Raw genomic sequence first — 17,367 nt, forward strand, 5'->3', positions numbered from 1 at the left:
GGCGGTAAAAGCCCAATTGTTTTATTTATAGTCAGGGGAAAGTCATTGCAAACTGTATTTTGAATTTTTCATGAAAGCAGCTTTGCCTTCGTTTTTTTGTGGAACGTCCGTCAAAAACTTCAACCTCGCACAGTTGGCAGCCCTTGAATATTTTTCGAATCTCCTGTCCCAATCCTTCCTTCTGCATTTCTTCCGCACATCTCACCCCTTTACCACTTCATCACTTCCCCGCCTTTTGCGGAGGAATAGTAGCATGTATGCATTCGCTATCTAACCCTCCTCCCTCTCTCTCTCTTACACTTTTTTCTGCTGGTGCGTTTTTTTTTCTCCTCCTCGTCGTCTCGTCTTCCTTCTTTAATCTCGGGCAAAAAGTATCATCTTCTCTTCCTCCTCTCTAACTCTCTCTTCTTTTCCTTATCAGCCGCGTGAGAGAGGGAGACTCTTGCATTTTGATGAGTGCGCTCCGCTTGTCCTAGCTCAGCCTTCTCCAGTTTCACCCTCCCTCGTCTCAATCCCCTCCTCTCGTCTGCTCCACTTGCCTCCGGCCGCCCAAGCCTTCAACTCCGCCTCCAGCCAAACCTCTCTCTCCACTCCTCCACAACACATTACTCCTGTGCGGATTCTTTTCGACGGACGATTTTTGCCTCCGACTTTAATTTTGAGTCTGAATTAATCGATAGACTCCTGTGGGCATCACTGAACTTTTGAGCTATGCAATGCTGATCGTAATGCGCCGTGCATGAGTCCTCCAATGCTCGTCCGGGGCCCTCCAAATAAAGTCGACACCCATGTGTTTTAAATTTGAAATTTGCTAAATTGATTGGAAGAATGATAAATGTAAATTAATAATTATTTATTCGTCCAAAATAAAAGATGCATGCAAAAATTATAAACATATATTGAAGTTAGGTACCCTAGTAGGCAAAAGGCCCTTTTTTTAGTGTACAAACATGATGTTACATGCATTGTCTAAATGAATTAAGAATATTTCATTATATATAAATAGAGTTAAACAGAAACAAAGAAAACATTATTTAACTTACAACTGCAGTCTAGCAACAAAAGAAAAAATATGCCAATTTGAGAGGAAACAGCTTTTGTATGGAAACCAAGAAAATCACTAAATTAGCAATATATCTTTCAAGAATTAGAATGAGTTTCAAGACTTGATAACAGAATAAATGGTCGTCGGTCGCTATCGATTGTCGATGGCTGAAATTCTGATTGATACAGAATTTCCATTGCTGTATAATTCCGACTGATGTCGAATTTCCTTGGCCACTTGATTGCTACCATTTTTTCCAAAGGTCTTTTTTTTCTTATTCATTGTTTGAAACTGCGACTGATTGTTATCGGCTATCCGTTATCAGTATTTACTCATTAAAGGGCCCGCAGAGGCTGGGTTAAAAGGTATTCCACGCTTGTAAGCGACATAGAGAGTCGCCATTGTAGGTTCGTTGCCCAAAAAACATGGATGCATTTTTCTCCTGAGTGATTCATCAAGGAAACCCGTGGGCGAAGCGAACGACATAATCTCTCGGGGAAAACTTTAATTTTGAAAGGCGATTACAGTGAAATAGGTACAAACTTTTCCCCTGTTATAGTGAAACTGGTTATTCGTATACCGATAAATTTCAATATACAGTTGATTTTTGCATCCCTAGAATATCAGTAACCCCTGGTAACCAGTGACATTATAATCGATAACAGTTTAAAAAAGTCTGTGATTACCGTTGGTCGACGACCGTAGTCACGTGAGGACCAGCTAAAGTATAGATGTCCATCGCGTATCTAAGCAAATTTTAATTCTTATTTTTTTCCTCAGTTCCTCTTTTGTAAATCATTGTAGGGCTCCTTTATTTCTCTGATTTCAATGTTGATTGACCTCATTAATGCTTGTAGTTTCTAAAAGTGGCAGTAAGGTTCCGAACGCTACCCAAAATTGAGATGAAAAATCCTATGTAACGCCGCAAATACTGAAACTCGTGTACAAAATACGAAGGATATGAAGCCACAAACATTTTAATTCGCGAAAATCTAGGATACCTAGTAATCATATACTCACCGAACAGGCCTGCACGCGGTTATTTTTAAATCATCCCGATCTCGTTGTAATCCTCCGATAGCTTCTCCATACACATTCTGACCGCGCCTCCTCTCCGTCCTCTCATCCTTCCCTTATTCCTCTCTTCCTCCTCCATTCTCTCCTCTTCCGTCGCCGTGGTATTAAAACTTCCTTCCCCACACTCGTTCCCAGCCAGCAGTTGCTCCCAGAGTTCTGGGCTCCCGACGTCTCAACTTGCATCTCCTCCACCACCCTCTTCAACCCCCACCTGCCCCCACGTATAGAGGGGGGGGCACCCCCGGGGGCAAACGGCAATTAGTGCGGCCCACCAAGACCACTCTTTTTTTATCCTTTTGGAAAGAGTCCAAAAAACAAACGTTCCAAGTTTTCCCCCTCCCTCCCTCCCCGGTGCTCCCCTCTGACCCCCCCAACCCCCCCACACCACCACCGATCAAAAGGGAATTATCGTGCATAAACTTATTTTTTTCTTTTTCTTTTGTCATCCCTTTCCCGGTGGAGGCCATGTGGTCTTTCTCTTTCCCTGCTTGGGAATTTGCACTTTGGGAGATTGGACGAAGGAGTTTGGAATTCTGGCCCGTCTGGAACGGAATGGTGTGCAGAATATTTATGGCTTAGATTGTGACTTCTACGAGAAGTACTTATCCTGAGAATAATTCTACTAGCGTAATTACTCATTAGGCATTGAGAGTAGGAGTTATTGTAGAGGTTGTTGACGAAATATTTGAGGTATTACCGCAGGCTAATACTCAGAAATTCTTAACGGGTTTTCAACCGGGTGGCAGGCTCCATTTCTAACGTTTCGGCAACTTGCTGTGCTAGCGTCGTCAGGAGTGAAGATTGAGCTGCCGAAATCAGAGTCTTGTCGAGTCTTTTACCCTGCCATTCTACCTGTGTTAACCTGAGAAGAATTTCTGCCCGTGATTTAAGTATGATATTTATATCTTATTGTTAGGGTATCAGGAATGTGGGTGAGTACAATTGGACATATTACTTGTAATAAAGAGGGTTCATTGTTCCATTGAAATGACTTCGGAATCAATAGTATACCTGGTTCCTATTCGGTTAAAACCACTTAAGCTACGCACGTAGAAAAAGTTCTTAGAAGTGATAGTTCATTTTGATGATTTGATTTGAGATTTGACGGTAGAGGTGGTTTATGGAGAAGCTGTAATACTCATACATGGCATACTCGGTATTCAAAAATGGATGGACTTATATTTGTCATATACTCATTAGCAGTTATTTACAGCAATTTATTATCTGGTGTATGGGTTGCCTGTGTTTATGGTGGTTATATTTGACAATTTTTATCAATTTGGTAGTGCTAAGTGCCACAAATACATTCAATTTTATCAACATATTATGATGAATTCATAACGATACTCATACAATTTTCTCTTTTCTTGCAACTAGCATGGAGGACCTCAGGTAGGTCAAACATATATAGTTATGTTATTGTTTGCATGCTTAGATTAGATTTTATCAGTGACACAATGTGGTTGTTAGATTATTAAGGGCTCTTTAAGAAATAGGTAGTGTGTGTAGTACTGACTTTTCTCGTATTTTTGTAAATAGTTTGACTCCGGAGAATAATGTACTCTTTGAGTTTATGAACGTTAGTTCATCACAAAGTCACACTTCGACAGGGAAGCACTCAGATTGTAAAGTTATGTATAATATACAACCATTAAGGTTTTTTAAATAGTCGGTTTCATTCCCATTTTTCATGCCAGCCTTCTCTAAAGACAGATGATATTATATCACTGGCTATCGTTCTGTATTTTCAGAGTTAAAGGGATAATTCCTCCATTTGGCCGAATGTTTTAAGGTAAGCAGGGACTTAGAATCAAATAGAATTGAAAACATCAAATGGAAATTTCACTTTTTCTCACAATAGATTTCGTTCGTTGTGCTAGTAGTCTTTCTGTCTGATGATATCCTCGGCTCAATTGTGGAGCTATAGTGAGGGTTGGGGGGAGTAGTTGGCAAACAAGGGAGCAATCGAAAGCTCCCGACGGATAATTCGCCGTTCATGGGCCCCTGCTCTTCACGCGACGGACTCTCAGTGAGTGAGTGGATATGGTGTCGCTCGAGTAGACTGCTTGGCGCTTTCCTGAATTTCTCCCCTTCTTCAATTGCAAGTTTGTCACGCCTGAGTGGCATCAATAGGTTCGGATGAACTTGCGTGGGTGATATAATTTTTTCTGTGAATATAACCTAGTATCCACTTTCGTTTTCGTCGACTATTTCTAACACCATTCTCTACACTTCATCTGCGTACTAAATCTCCCAATCTGCTTCAGTAGGCGTGTGGTGGGGGATATGAGGACACCAAAAGTTCAAAAAAATAGGTGCGCGTTAAAGATATTTTACTCACGATTCCCTCCTACTATGTATAAAAGTCCGTTATTGTTCGGGGGAAAACGAATTTCTATACCTATTCTGTCGGAAAAATATCTTTCAAAATTCATCGTTTCTGGTGGACGTTTAAATGAAGTGAGGTTCTTATGCTCAATATCAGTCATATAATTTCAATCCTCTTATTAGTAACGGTTTCTATCTTTTCATCATCATCACCTGATGGCGGTTTAGGCAGTATGAAGTCGTTGATATTTCACATGAGCCTTGCAAAAATACGTCATCGAGATCTAAAGGCGTAATTTCTCTTTCAGAGATGTTTATGTTTGCGTTTCCATGGTTATACACGTACACAAAGCCATCGCTAAGGGCGCTTCGCGTAATTTCTGTCTCAACAATGTTGTTTTCAGTGTTGCCATGGTTTTAATTTGTTCTTTTGTTCTTCCTTAATATCGGTCTCCTTCATGACATTGTAATTGATTGTTCTGTTCCTCGCCGTTGTTGCGTGGTCCCTTCCGTTCGTTTGCATGATCAACGAATTTCCTGCCTTTATTGAAATCAGTTTTCGAGACGTTTTGCCGGAACATGCGATGTGCGCCGTCCATGTGATCATTCTAGCGCGATGGGGGGTACCGCGTGTCGAGAGAGGGATACTTATTATGGAGTGAACTTCGGTGCAGCTGTTATATTGCGATTGCTCCCTCCCCCACTGTGCTCCCGCTGACCATAACGCCCTCCCACGACGGCTCCCCCCTCTGGGCGCGGTGGGAAAGGGGTGCGAGAGCGATAAGGGGTGCAGGAGCCGGCAGCCGCAGCCGAAATCTCCACTCTTCCGGAGTGGGGCGGTCTAGCACCCTCTGCCATACTTCCTCGCCCTCTCCACTTATGACGTGCTCCGCACACCCTTCCGTGACGTTCGCCCTTGCTTCATCCCCCGCCGCGTTGATGGGGTGTCAAGAGTATAAGGATGGGGTTGGACACTGGTGTATAGGGTGTCGTGCGAAAAAGGGTTTGAATTTGCGCTACACGCCGCCGTTAAATCGAAGAAACTCGCCCCAGCTCGGTCCACTCACCCTTTCCCTATACATTTTGCATTTCCCCAAGAGACGCGTTCACCAATTTTTACTATTCTCGATCGTGACAGTTGTTGAAAAATAAAGACCCCTATTTTCCATATTTCGATATTTCTATCACTTCTAGAGCCTTTTAAAGCGATAAATCGACAGATATCGCTTTAAATTTCCTTTAAATCTTTAAAAACTTTGAAATCCCTTTCACAGAAAAAGTTAATGGCGTCACTGACTCTTGCCGAACGTCTAACCGCTTCTCTACTACTCTTCCGCCTCTTGAATCCTTCTCACGCCGTTCAAATTTTTTTATCGCCACAGTGAGTGACTCCTCCTTTCGAGTATCGCGTCTCTCTGAAAGATTTAATGAGCCAAAAATCAAAATGACGTCAACAACTCATGAAAAGTAAGGAGCTACTATTTTTTTCATTTTTAAATAATGAAAAAATTACAAAACGAGGAAGAATTTTTTGACATCATTTATATTTTCCCTGCATCAACTGGATTCTTGTAATAAATCCGATATGCGCTCTACATGAGCGACCCCAATCCCATTAAAAGCGCTCTTTATATATATTCTAAAATAATAATTTCATTGAGTTCATAAAATATTGCTGGAAGTTGACAAAAATACTTGAGACATTTTATATCTTAACTTTATCAAGTTATGACTGTCAGTTATGATTTATCGAAATGAAGGAAATGGTTAGGCCAGCCTTCAATTGTTAACATATTCGCTATTTAGGAATTATGAAATGCATTTTATATTTTAACAGATATAAATTGTAACGCTTCCTGCACATAATTACGCTTGATAACGATATTTCCCCCTCAAATTTTTTCCATTAAAAGAATAAATTGGTACGGAATTTGCATGGATAGTGTGTTGCTTTAACATAAATATTTCTAAACAAATCTCCACCCATTTTTGTGACGGGTCCAAAAGTTGTGAAAATTTAGCTACTATTAGTATTTTCGATCTCAGTGTATATTCGATTTTCCCTATGATATGCATCTATTTTAAACCCATGGCCTCCCACTTCATCCATGTTATTTAGAATCGTAGCCGCCAATACCTTAGTATATGAAGCGTTGCTTCATTTTCCTTCCCTTCTGGGTTCAGTGAAAGGGAAAAGGGTTGCGGTATGTGGTGGAGGAGATGGAAAGTGACTGAATCTGCCGCTAGAGGGCTCGGAGGTGGAAGACAGGCTTTTGTTTAACTCGGGATGGGAGGGGAGACTTCAGAGTTCGGTGTATTTCTCCCTTTCGCGTCGAGCGGCGTTGAGCGAAAGAGGGGAGGAACTGAAGAGAATATGAAAGCGCTGTTATTGCCGCGGAAGAGGGTGTTACCACCTTTCCATTCGCATTTTTTCAACTTGCGGGAGGGATTGGTTTCAGGGTTAACGGGGGAGAGTGAGGGTGGTTCAGAGAATATATATATATACGCGGCGTATCCAGAAAGTTAGTACCGTTTCGCGCTAGTGCCGCTGTACTCTGGGCCCGTGCACTAGTTACCTTGGTTTATTGGCTACAATTGACGCCATTCCGTTTTTCTTTTCTTTAATTAACTTTGTCATGTGTGCATTTAAAATTTTTAAGACGATTCAGGTTGGGAGATCATTTCGGTAATTTGGTTTTTGAACGCAAGGAGCATAAAGATGACCTAAAATCACCGTCAAATTCAAGAAATATAGCGTGAAAATTCTTAGAGTGATATAATGGAGTGAAAATGGATATAAATTTCAATGGTCGAAATGGAAAGGGAGAAAATATCCACATTGAAGCTGGGAAAGTTTGTAGTAAATGATGATATCGTCAACGGAGAGTTTGAAAAAATTCGTAAGGACAGAGAATTCGCCTTTTCTGAAGATTTTCCGGAAATTTCCAGTGCTACTATTTCTTATGAATGCAGTTGAAACATGAGATAGTGATAAATTTTTTCAAAATGACGACGACGTGAAACACTCCGAGCCACTTGATGGCTGCTGTCTTATGTGGTGTCGTTCTATGAAGAGTGACTAGATAAGATTATTCACCACAATGACAAGTGACTCAGCACACTTTGAAAACATGTAGATAGTAGTTTAAGATACATTCACTCATCAGAGGCGAATGGATCTGAAGACATTTGGTTACCGTATTGTTTTCAAAACGGTATCTACTTTCTGGATTTGCCTCTTGAAAGGATAGGGATGAACGTAGGCCGAGGAAAAAGAGAAGGAACTAATGAAACAGCGATACGATCGTCAATTAAATGTAGTGCACACACCACCACCAACGTGGGAGGTCTGACCCGTAAGTGTGAAGCATCTAATGTTCGTCGCCGAGTTCCTCTAGGTAGTTCACCCCGCGAAATAGGGTCATTTACCATGAAGAATGTTCTTTTCCTCGATATATTAATTAATTTGATTTTTTTATCCATCACATCGGTCAAATCACCTCGATATAGCCCCAGTGAACATTTTAATCGCCATTTGCGAACTTTTCTTGCTTTCATGCGTCAGAACTCGTTTCTCGCTTGCGTACTGATAGTATAAATTTTGCTCATATTTGTCGAATATTTGACCTAAAAAGTACATTCCATAATACTGGAACCAATACGTGTAAACTGCATGCTAGCACGTTCAATCGATTCTGTGGAATTAAATAAAAATATACGTGTAAGATGGGTTTTATAACATAGAACTTTGTTAAACTTTGGTCGACATCTGGAGGTTCAACGAATTTTTTTCTCTTTCATTTTATGTTACAAGTATGACAAATATAGTTCCCTGTCCTTGATGTATTTTTCAGTAAACATGATAATAGGCGAATTGTATCACCCGAATTATATTTTTCATTTAATTCGCCATAATCTTCATTTTGGCATGCTTGACATTATTCAATGTGTGCGCTAATGAAAATAGGATGCAATTTAATGGTTTAAAAAGAATTATGCAAACGTCATTTGATTAGGGGGCAATGAAGTAAAACTAGTACGACAGAAGACTGCTGAGTGAAATTTGTAGAACAGAATCACACCTCGAGCACTTTCAAATCAGCCGGAGTTCTTTCATTGGAGCGAGTAAGTGCTTTTATTTTTTCCCCCGGAAAGCTCTTGTCTTTAGTTTCAGGGATGGAGAAAAATGCCTACGAGTGCATTTTCTTTTCATTTGGACTCCCAATTCCTCTTGCTCACCGTTGGCTGCGAGAAATTGTTGGAGACAAAAGATTTCTAGGTCAGCCAATAGCGCGCACCAAGGTTCTATGCCTTCTGGTGCTGGCTAAGAATTAATTTTTGAGAATGAATTGGATTCAAATTCATTTCCGGCCCATTTCCTGGAGCTCTGTGCCATTCTGCCTATTTCGGGATTTGGAAATTGCATGTTCCGAGAATGAGGTGAAGAGGAAAATGCACCGTGCATGGAGAGATAGAATGTGGGAGCACTTGAAGAAATATTATTTTTACAATGAGGACATCTACTAGTGAGGATTTTTTTTCATTTTCTTTTAATCTCCGAAGCAATTATTTTTATAACCCCTTTTTTGTTCCCTATAATATCATTTTTGTTGTTATTTTATACACACGCGGTGGTTTTTTTTGCTGTTACCGAAAATTGATCGCTTGTAACCTACGTGTAAACAGTCATTTTGGTACCATATTATTTCGCGTCGTATTGATTTTTTTAAATTTAAGTATCCACAATGTCACCGAAGCTCAGAGTTCGAAGCAAACTGGTACCTACTTAAAATTTGGGATTTTCTTATACTTTTTTAACCAGTCATGTTTACTGAATTTCTAAGAAAATTGAGGTTGTAACTGATAAGTATTTCTATTTTCAGAGCTTGTAAAATGAAATATAGACGGTAGGACTTGAGTGATTAGTCACCAAGGTCCTCGCATTTATGGGGCGGATAGAGCTTTTCACCAATTGTATATATATAGATATTTTCGAATATTTCAGAGCATTCTTTGAATAAATCATCTGTAGCTCTGAAATTTCTCCTTCGCTAATTTTTATTTACAGAATAGAGCATTTGTTAAGATCTCAAATGCTACATCTCTATAGAATAGATTCTACGCTTAAAAATCCGAATTACCTTCCGAGTTCTTCTAAGATCAATCTCTTATTCCCTTTGTCTGCAGAGTCTTCCTGGTTGTGCTTCATTTTATAATTTGAATAAAATTCCGTGCATTTGAGGAGTTCACGTACACTGGAACAGTGCCAAGTCTGTGTAGTCATAATGACGGGAAAATGCACGCTACGTTCGCCTCTCGGCATCTTACGAATAAATTCGTGGTAATTAATCGCTTGTCTTTTGCGAAGGGATAATCTCCGTCCTATCCTCCCTTTCCCTGCTGTACTTAGGGCCACTTTAGCTTCCGAACACGCCCCGGCAGCACAGCTTCCTCTGGCGCCGCTGCGAAATTAAGAAGCACTTAATGACCCGTTTCAGGTGACACCTCTCTTGAGTCCTCCCCTTGCGAGACCCTCTACGGAGTGTGTATGTGCCTACCTACCCACAGATGGCCTCGCATTCTCTCTAGGCCCTTCCCTACGCTCATCGACAACGTCGCAAATCCTTTAAACTGCCGCGTGTGTCTGAAAGGGCATTGGAAATTTACTTAAATTCGCACTTTACGTACTTTTTGCTGATCCAATAATATTTCAATCCCTTGGAAAGCTCGATTGCTCAAATTAGAGTGAATCATTACATAATTCATAATTATTACACCATTCACTTTTTTGTTTTTTAGAAGTTCTGCACGAGCGTGAGCTTTTTGAAGCATATATTAAAGCCGCTAATTTTACTTTGTTTATGGTACTCTTAAAACTATTATTTTATATTTCTAGAAGCTGCCAGAATCCAGAAAATTTGGTTTCCGTATGGATGTCACTTTAAATAAGTTTGATCCTCACTTGCATACATACGTACACGTATATGTGTTGAGTATCCTGGCTGCATGAATGTTAAGAAAATATGTGACATTTTGTTTTTGGTTTTGTGAGAAGATTTTAATTCTTTGAAGAAGCCGCTTAAAATTCACAATCATTTATAGAGCCATGTCGAAATTATTGCCAATCCAATCGAAGGTTGTGCGTCTTGGAAAAGTGTGTGATTTGTTGTCCAATTATTATGACCTCGTGTGATGCTCATTGCGTGAGTAGCCTTTTTCACGATGCGATAAAAAGTCTCTTCACCACGTAGCGTGTTGGTTCGTTCGTGAAGAGGAGCATAGTGCTGAATTCACTCTCCCCCCACTTTTTGGAGTGGCCTGGATAGGGGGGAGGGGCAAGTTCGCCTTCCGGGACACGTCTCGTCTCGTGGTAGACGTTATTTAGAGGAAGGGGCGGGTTTCGGGGGGGGGGGGGGGAGCAATATGAATTAGCCAATGGGGTGGGAGAGAGAAAGCCTTGAGGGCGTAATATGGGGAGGAGGAGGACTGGCTGTTAATTTCCGGGTGGTCTTTTATATTGCAGCCTTCCGCGGAAGGATTAATATCATAGGCGAGGGAGTTGTTACGTGAGCAGAGTGGGGTGCGCTGCATTGGGTACGGCGAACTAGGGGGTCCCCTTGGGAATTTGGAAGGGGGATTAGAAATGATGCCAGGGTATGGGGGAGGGGGAGGGATTAAAACCCAGTTTCCCTCGGGTGTAATGCTAGATTGATAGATAACCTCCTTTATTGGGATGAGATTGTAGCTCTATAAAAGTGCTTCTTCTACTGAGTGCGGTACCTCCTTATTTCGTCAATACAAAATAGGAAGATGCATGCAATGCTAATCGTAAGACTTGCCGGTATACATGTGGTGCCTCAAGGAAAATATTTCATGGACAATGATGACATTATTTGGAGAAAAATTATCATATGGAGCAAATTCTGCTTTGAATATCAAGAATTTTGGGTATAAAATAATTATTATAGAATTTTGACATTTATATTTGGGAATTTTTGTGTTTCCCTGCGGAGGTAAGCAAGGTACTTCGTATTTTTGTGATTAACTGAGCGCACTAGAGTATGTTCCGTTCGTTAAAAGGTGAAAATAATCAAAATTATCATATTTAAACACATAGCGAAAGTGCGATTTCTTGTTATCATTCGGGAATCACTCATTACACAGAGATAGAAATGTGTATAATCACCTGGTAATATTCATGGTGAAATAAAAACACAGTACTATTCCACAACCTTATATTTTTTTAATATAAGGTTGTGGAATAGTACTGTGTTTTTATTTCACCATGAATATCTCATCGTTCCACCAAGTAACGCCTAAATCTGTTGATTTTATTCACCTGGTAATACTTATTTGATTCACAGTAAACTGCTAATTCGTTTAAAATTGTGGAATAAAATTGTTTTATAAGAGATTTTAATTACTTATTATTTATCTCACGAAAATTTTTCCTGTGAAATATAAGCTGAGACTTAGTATGGAGCTTACTTTCCATCATGGCTATTTTATTATCATGACCGTTTATATATTCGAGAAATGGTGCTGTCGAACGAGCTGTGCCATGGGGATCTGGTTGGGTCGCCTTAGGCTTGTTGTTGGCCGCGCGCGTTCGTTGCCCGGAGACGGGATGCTGGTTGTTGGCTCGGGCCCTGGACGAACCGGTCGTAATTACAGCGAAGCCCACGACTAATGTCGACGTGCAAGAAGAGAACCAGGAACGCGTCCCGTTCACTCGCCTGTCTTCTTATACACTTCCCTCTTCTTATACTCTTCTCTCTCTCCCTCTCTCTCTCCGCTGTTGCTGTGTCTTCTTCCAGCGCGTCCTTTATTCTGCTTCCTTTTTCATCCGGATGGCATCTTCTCATCCGTGTTCCAACACTTTTTCTATTCATGTGCGCAGGAATGACCGAAGGCGAATGAGATGTTTGCGCTGAAATATTTTCCAAGAGTTTGATAGTTTGAAGGAGGATGTGGATGAATTTCGTTTTGAGATATACCTTTTCAATGTCTTCATCGCTGTAAGCTGATGTTGGCATTAGTGATGGACTTAGTCGGTCATTCTCGTGATCCCAATCACGGTGACCATTCATTTCAGTGACTCTGTCATGAACGGGAGGTCATGAATGTGGAAAATGGACGGCAATCACGACCGAGTAGGCAATCACGACCGCATAGACAATCACGACCGCGTAGACAATCACGACCGAGGGGACAATCACTACTCTGTTGTCAATCATGACCCGCTTATCGCTTTCTTCTTAAGGGCAATATCTATGTAGCTTGTTAAACAAGAGATGAGTTGTTATTATTATTAATCTATAAAGTTTTTCATTTGATAAAACCATAAACTAGTTAACTCTTATCTTAATTACTTCTTAAACATTTACAAATACAGAATGTTCCTTAAATGTTGTTTATTACACTCCTTTTATTGTTTTTCAAGATACAGAATCAACGATAATTTCCAATCATTCGTGGGGCATAGGGTTAGTGATCAATATTTTATTATGGAAAGTTAATATAAATAATGGAACTGATTGAGAGGCATGAGAGAAAACTGGGCTCTCTCAAGATTTTCGGCATATCACCTGAGGTATGAAGACCATAGGTACCCTGAAATGTCGAATATAGAAAACTTTACAATTATTACGAACATTGCCCCTAAAAGTGATTGCAATACCGTGCCATTCATCACCACGAGTGAAAGAGCAGTCAAAAACGGTCAATTCAGGTCGCGAGTGACGATCATCAACCGCGACATCTTCGAAGAATGATAGCGATTGGACTGTGCTTGAGAATGACCTATGCAATGAGCAATCACGAATGACCTAATGGCTGGCGATTGACGGAGAACGACCACGATCACGAATGACCTGCGTCTAGAACAATCATGAATGACCTGTGTCTAGAACAATCATGAATGACCTGTGTCTAGAACAATCATGAATGACCGACGATCGCGACTGATGGAGAACGTCCACGGCGGTCCACGGTCACGAACGACCGAAGGACGGGAGGAAATGACCCTCTCGGTCATCTGAATGATCCCGTTCACCGATCAATCTCGGAGATGACCCTGGTCACATGATTCGATCGTTCACGACCGACCCATCACTAGTTGGCATATATACTTGGGATATGACTAAATCTTTTGGTAGCATTTTAATCCTTAACACCATTAATCTATCATCTATAAATGAAACCTTCTGTAAACACTTGGCTATCCTATTCTTCATAATTATTCCTACTCCGTTTCTCCCTAATTGATTCCCGAATAAAACAAGGTATATTCATCACTAGTAACTTCCCCCTGGCCCTATCATCTATCTCACTTCACTCAATCCTATCAAATCTATCTTGTTTATCTCCATCTCCTTTTTGAGGTTTTCCGGTTTTCCACTCTGCAACAATGTCCTAATATTCCGCGTTCCTATCCTCAAATTTTGTTGTCTTTTTTTATGTAACCTCTCTTGATGCTTCCCCCAGAGATCCGACTGGGAAGCTATTTTACCTCCGAAATATTTAACAGAAGAAGTCAGCGTCATAGTGCTATTCAAGGGAAATCCAGACCGATCATTAATGAAGTGGTTTCCCATTGCCTTCCCCATGCTATGCCATTGGCCTCTAGTGGCTCTTCTGCCTTTAGGGATGGTTTCCAATCCCAATGACAATCCGCTCTCCTAAGAGACCGTTGGCACTTGATAGAAGGGGTCTCCTTATTCCGGGAGATACTTGGTCACCAGAGCCTCGTTAGCAAAAGCAGGGTACACCACGTGCAGGAGAGGTTGACATTTGGGTGGTAGAGGCTGCCAAAGACGCATCCCACCCCTTGCACCCCTTTGAGATATATTAAGAAAAATTAATTTAACGTGCGTCAACTGCAAAACCAGGCAAGTATCCAGGGAATAGGAGGCCCTCAGGGCCTATTCTAATCCCACTCCCCGAATTGTTCCCTAGTGGAGACTACCCGCGATACTTGCGATGATCGGACACCCATGCTGCGGAGACGTTTAGCCCAGAGCCACCCTCATATGAATACGTTTATTCCAACAATTTTATCCTCTGACACTCCATTTTCCGATGTAGCTACATTTCATAATGTCTGCTATTATCTAGCGATGAATTTTTAATTTCAGCTCTATAAACGAAACAGTAAATGAAATTTATCGAGCTGACGTAATGAAATGCTTGATTTTCGAAGCGTGCTAAATGACAGCAAAAATAAGTACGGCCATTCCACAAGCACTACTGGCGACGCATTTGCTGACCTGACACTCTCGAAGCAAATTTCAGGCTACCCACTAGCTGCCCAAAAATTTAATATTGGTTTGACGTAGCTCTCGAGTCATTTAATCATTATGTGGAATTAATTGGCGCGAATTTGGAGGGAATCCGGCCATATTAATCTTTTTTAATGCTTTATTATTCCTAAATTTTCTGTTTTTATATTTAGGACGCACTTCGCATAACTTAATGGATTTTTATGAAATTAATTTTCCCCCATTAATAGGTATTTGATTTTTTAATTATTAAAAAATACGTTTTTGGAAAGGAATATAGGTAATGGAATGAGTTTGTCTTAAAGGGACTTTCTGACATGCCTCATGACAAAGGTTTTCTTCTGCCTCCCTCTGCATCCGGGTGGCATCTCTTTATCCCTGTTTCTCTCTTTTTTCTTTCTCGAGGTCTTTCCCCTTTGCTTCCTCAACATCCCTTACCCAGCATGCCCTTCTCCGTGGTCTCGTCGCTCTTCGTTTCCGCATCGCTAACTTCACTTGTTCTCCCTCTATACCCCTCAGCCGGCTCTACCACCCTCTAGCCGTCTCATTCCGAAAACCCCGCGCACACATACTACTGCTTGAAGTTTACTTAAAAACTTTTTCGCCCCGTCACGCGGACGGCTGTGTAAACTCAACGGCGCGCGCGCGCGGGCTGTTGAGAATGGAAAAAAAACTGAAGGCGCGGCGGCGTCACCGAATTGAGTTCCGTGGATTGAAGGAAGGATGTCCGTTGAATAATTTTGGGTAAGGGGGATATTGAGGAATGTGTACGGCTGAATGACTGAGATGCTTTCAGAGTTCGCCCGTACTTTCTTCCCCAAATACCAAACGGACTACGTAGAGGATGCACCAGCCCTTCCCCTCGAATCTTTATTTTTATTGCCACTTTTTGCGTATATCAATCGGTTTCCATTACATATACGCTGGTTGGCGATGAGTTAGGAGCGAACAATTTATCCATTACATTTACCATTTATAACATTTAAAATCTGGATGAATGGAATTAAAAAGTAAAAACTCTAATCGGGATACTGCGCGGGTAAGATTATATGAGAGCGCCTACGTTTCGGGTACTGACTCGCTACCCATTTTCACGGCTACTTGGGATTGAAAAGTTATTTAATTATTACTATTTACTTAATTTAATTAACTCCATTACCCCATAAATAGCACATTTACGGCATTTACAATGGGGAATTAACAATTAACAATGAAGGACATTCACACACGCCCATGCCCTAGATAAGGGTAACTTACCCACGCGGGACTCGAACCCGCGACCTTCGATTTGGCAGGCGAGGACTTTACCCCGCCGCCACCGAGGCCGGCGGGGTAAATATTTTTATTATACCGAGGCCGCCGGTTATACTTTTAATAAACTTTATCATCAAGAATGCAATTTTCGGGTTAACCACCCTAATTATAGCTTATTTCTGCGTTAAATTCAAATCACTCTGCCAGTCAGCGACGCGAATGGTGGCTTTTTCAAACGCACTTTGATGCACGGTTGGTACCAGCACGTCTAAAGAGCGATTGCAGTATTCTCCATTGTACGAGCACGCGTGGCACATAAACTTACGAATTCGATGGAAGAATGGGCAAAGTGATATATGGTTGAAGAAAAATCTTTTTAAAAATCACCCATTCCCTCGTTAATTCAAATAAAAAATATGTGCAAAGGCACCATATAAGTTTGGGGCGTCATCAGACGTTCAAGGGAGTGAGAGCAATAATTCTTGGCACCCATAGTGATTAAATTGAAATAGCTAGTGACGTCAATAACTTTCCTCGTTCATTCTTGTGGAAAAGTTACTCTAAATAGACCCTCCTATCATACGAGTAGACGGTAAAGTTTTTTAAAAACTATGTGTATTCATTTTTCAAACATTGTTTGCATGAGAAATTTAACAGCATCCCCCTATTACCTGTAAAGCCCTTTCACTGCTTGCAAAAATAAAGACATCACATCGATGATCATATAAGGCTATCGTTTCTAAAATGCCATTGTTCTCGTATTGTTGAGTGACCACCGAGAACAGATAGGGTGAGAGACATTGACAATGACAATGGAAGTCCACTTAATGCTTTGCGATATCGATAGCGCGAAAGAAAGGTTTAAATCAGGCGACTGGTAGTGAATTGCTCCAGCAGCTTAGATTTGCCATTTTAATGGTCACTTTCTTACCTGAGACTTAGCCCGAGTGACTTTTTCAACGTTTGCAAATTAATTGCGGGCAGTAACTCAAAAAACGTTGCCTTTGGGCTGTGTCCGTCTCGTCCATATCCCGTCATTTCTCTTTCTGCTTGACCTGTTGCAATTACGTTCCGTGCATTTTTTTCCCTCTTCTCGCGTGAGATCCTGTGTTTTTTTCACAATCCTCATTTCTTCCTCTCTATTTTTCACCTTCTCTCCACTCACTCACTCAGTCCGGAATATCTTGACGTCCTCTTCTCGTTCTCCACCTCCTCAGATCTTTCACCTCCGCTGCAATCTCTTCCTCACACTTTCTCCTGTCTCCGAAGTCACTTTTTTTCTCCCCGTGCACCTCCTTGAAGCTCCGAGCGAATTTATTACCCCTTATTTTTTTTGCTCCCATTCTGTTTCCCTTTCCGCGCCGGCCATCTCTTTCACCCTTT

The 17,367-nt window shown here is 41.1% G+C and overlaps 1 protein-coding gene across 10 annotated transcripts in view; it reads left to right on the forward strand.

Moving 5' to 3' along the window:
- The window catches only part of LOC124166112 (semaphorin-1A-like), a 915,056-nt gene that overhangs the window by 683,029 nt on the left and 214,660 nt on the right, over positions 1–17,367 (forward strand). For 9 of the 10 annotated variants that reach the window (XR_006866398.1, XR_006866399.1, XM_046543761.1 and 6 more), the window contains exon 5: positions 3,500–3,514. The exons of the other annotated variant lie outside the window; for it this stretch is intronic. Coding sequence is in view for 7 of the 9 variants with exons in the window: in XM_046543761.1 (XP_046399717.1) it covers positions 3,500–3,514 (15 nt within the window). In the remaining 2 variants the exon portion in view is untranslated. The remainder of the gene's footprint in view (positions 1–3,499; positions 3,515–17,367) is intronic. 10 annotated transcript variants of the gene reach the window in all.

The sequence above is a fragment of the Ischnura elegans genome, chromosome 9 (assembly GCF_921293095.1).
Source record: "Ischnura elegans chromosome 9, ioIscEleg1.1, whole genome shotgun sequence".
In the NCBI taxonomy this organism is placed as follows: domain Eukaryota; kingdom Metazoa; phylum Arthropoda; class Insecta; order Odonata; family Coenagrionidae; genus Ischnura; species Ischnura elegans.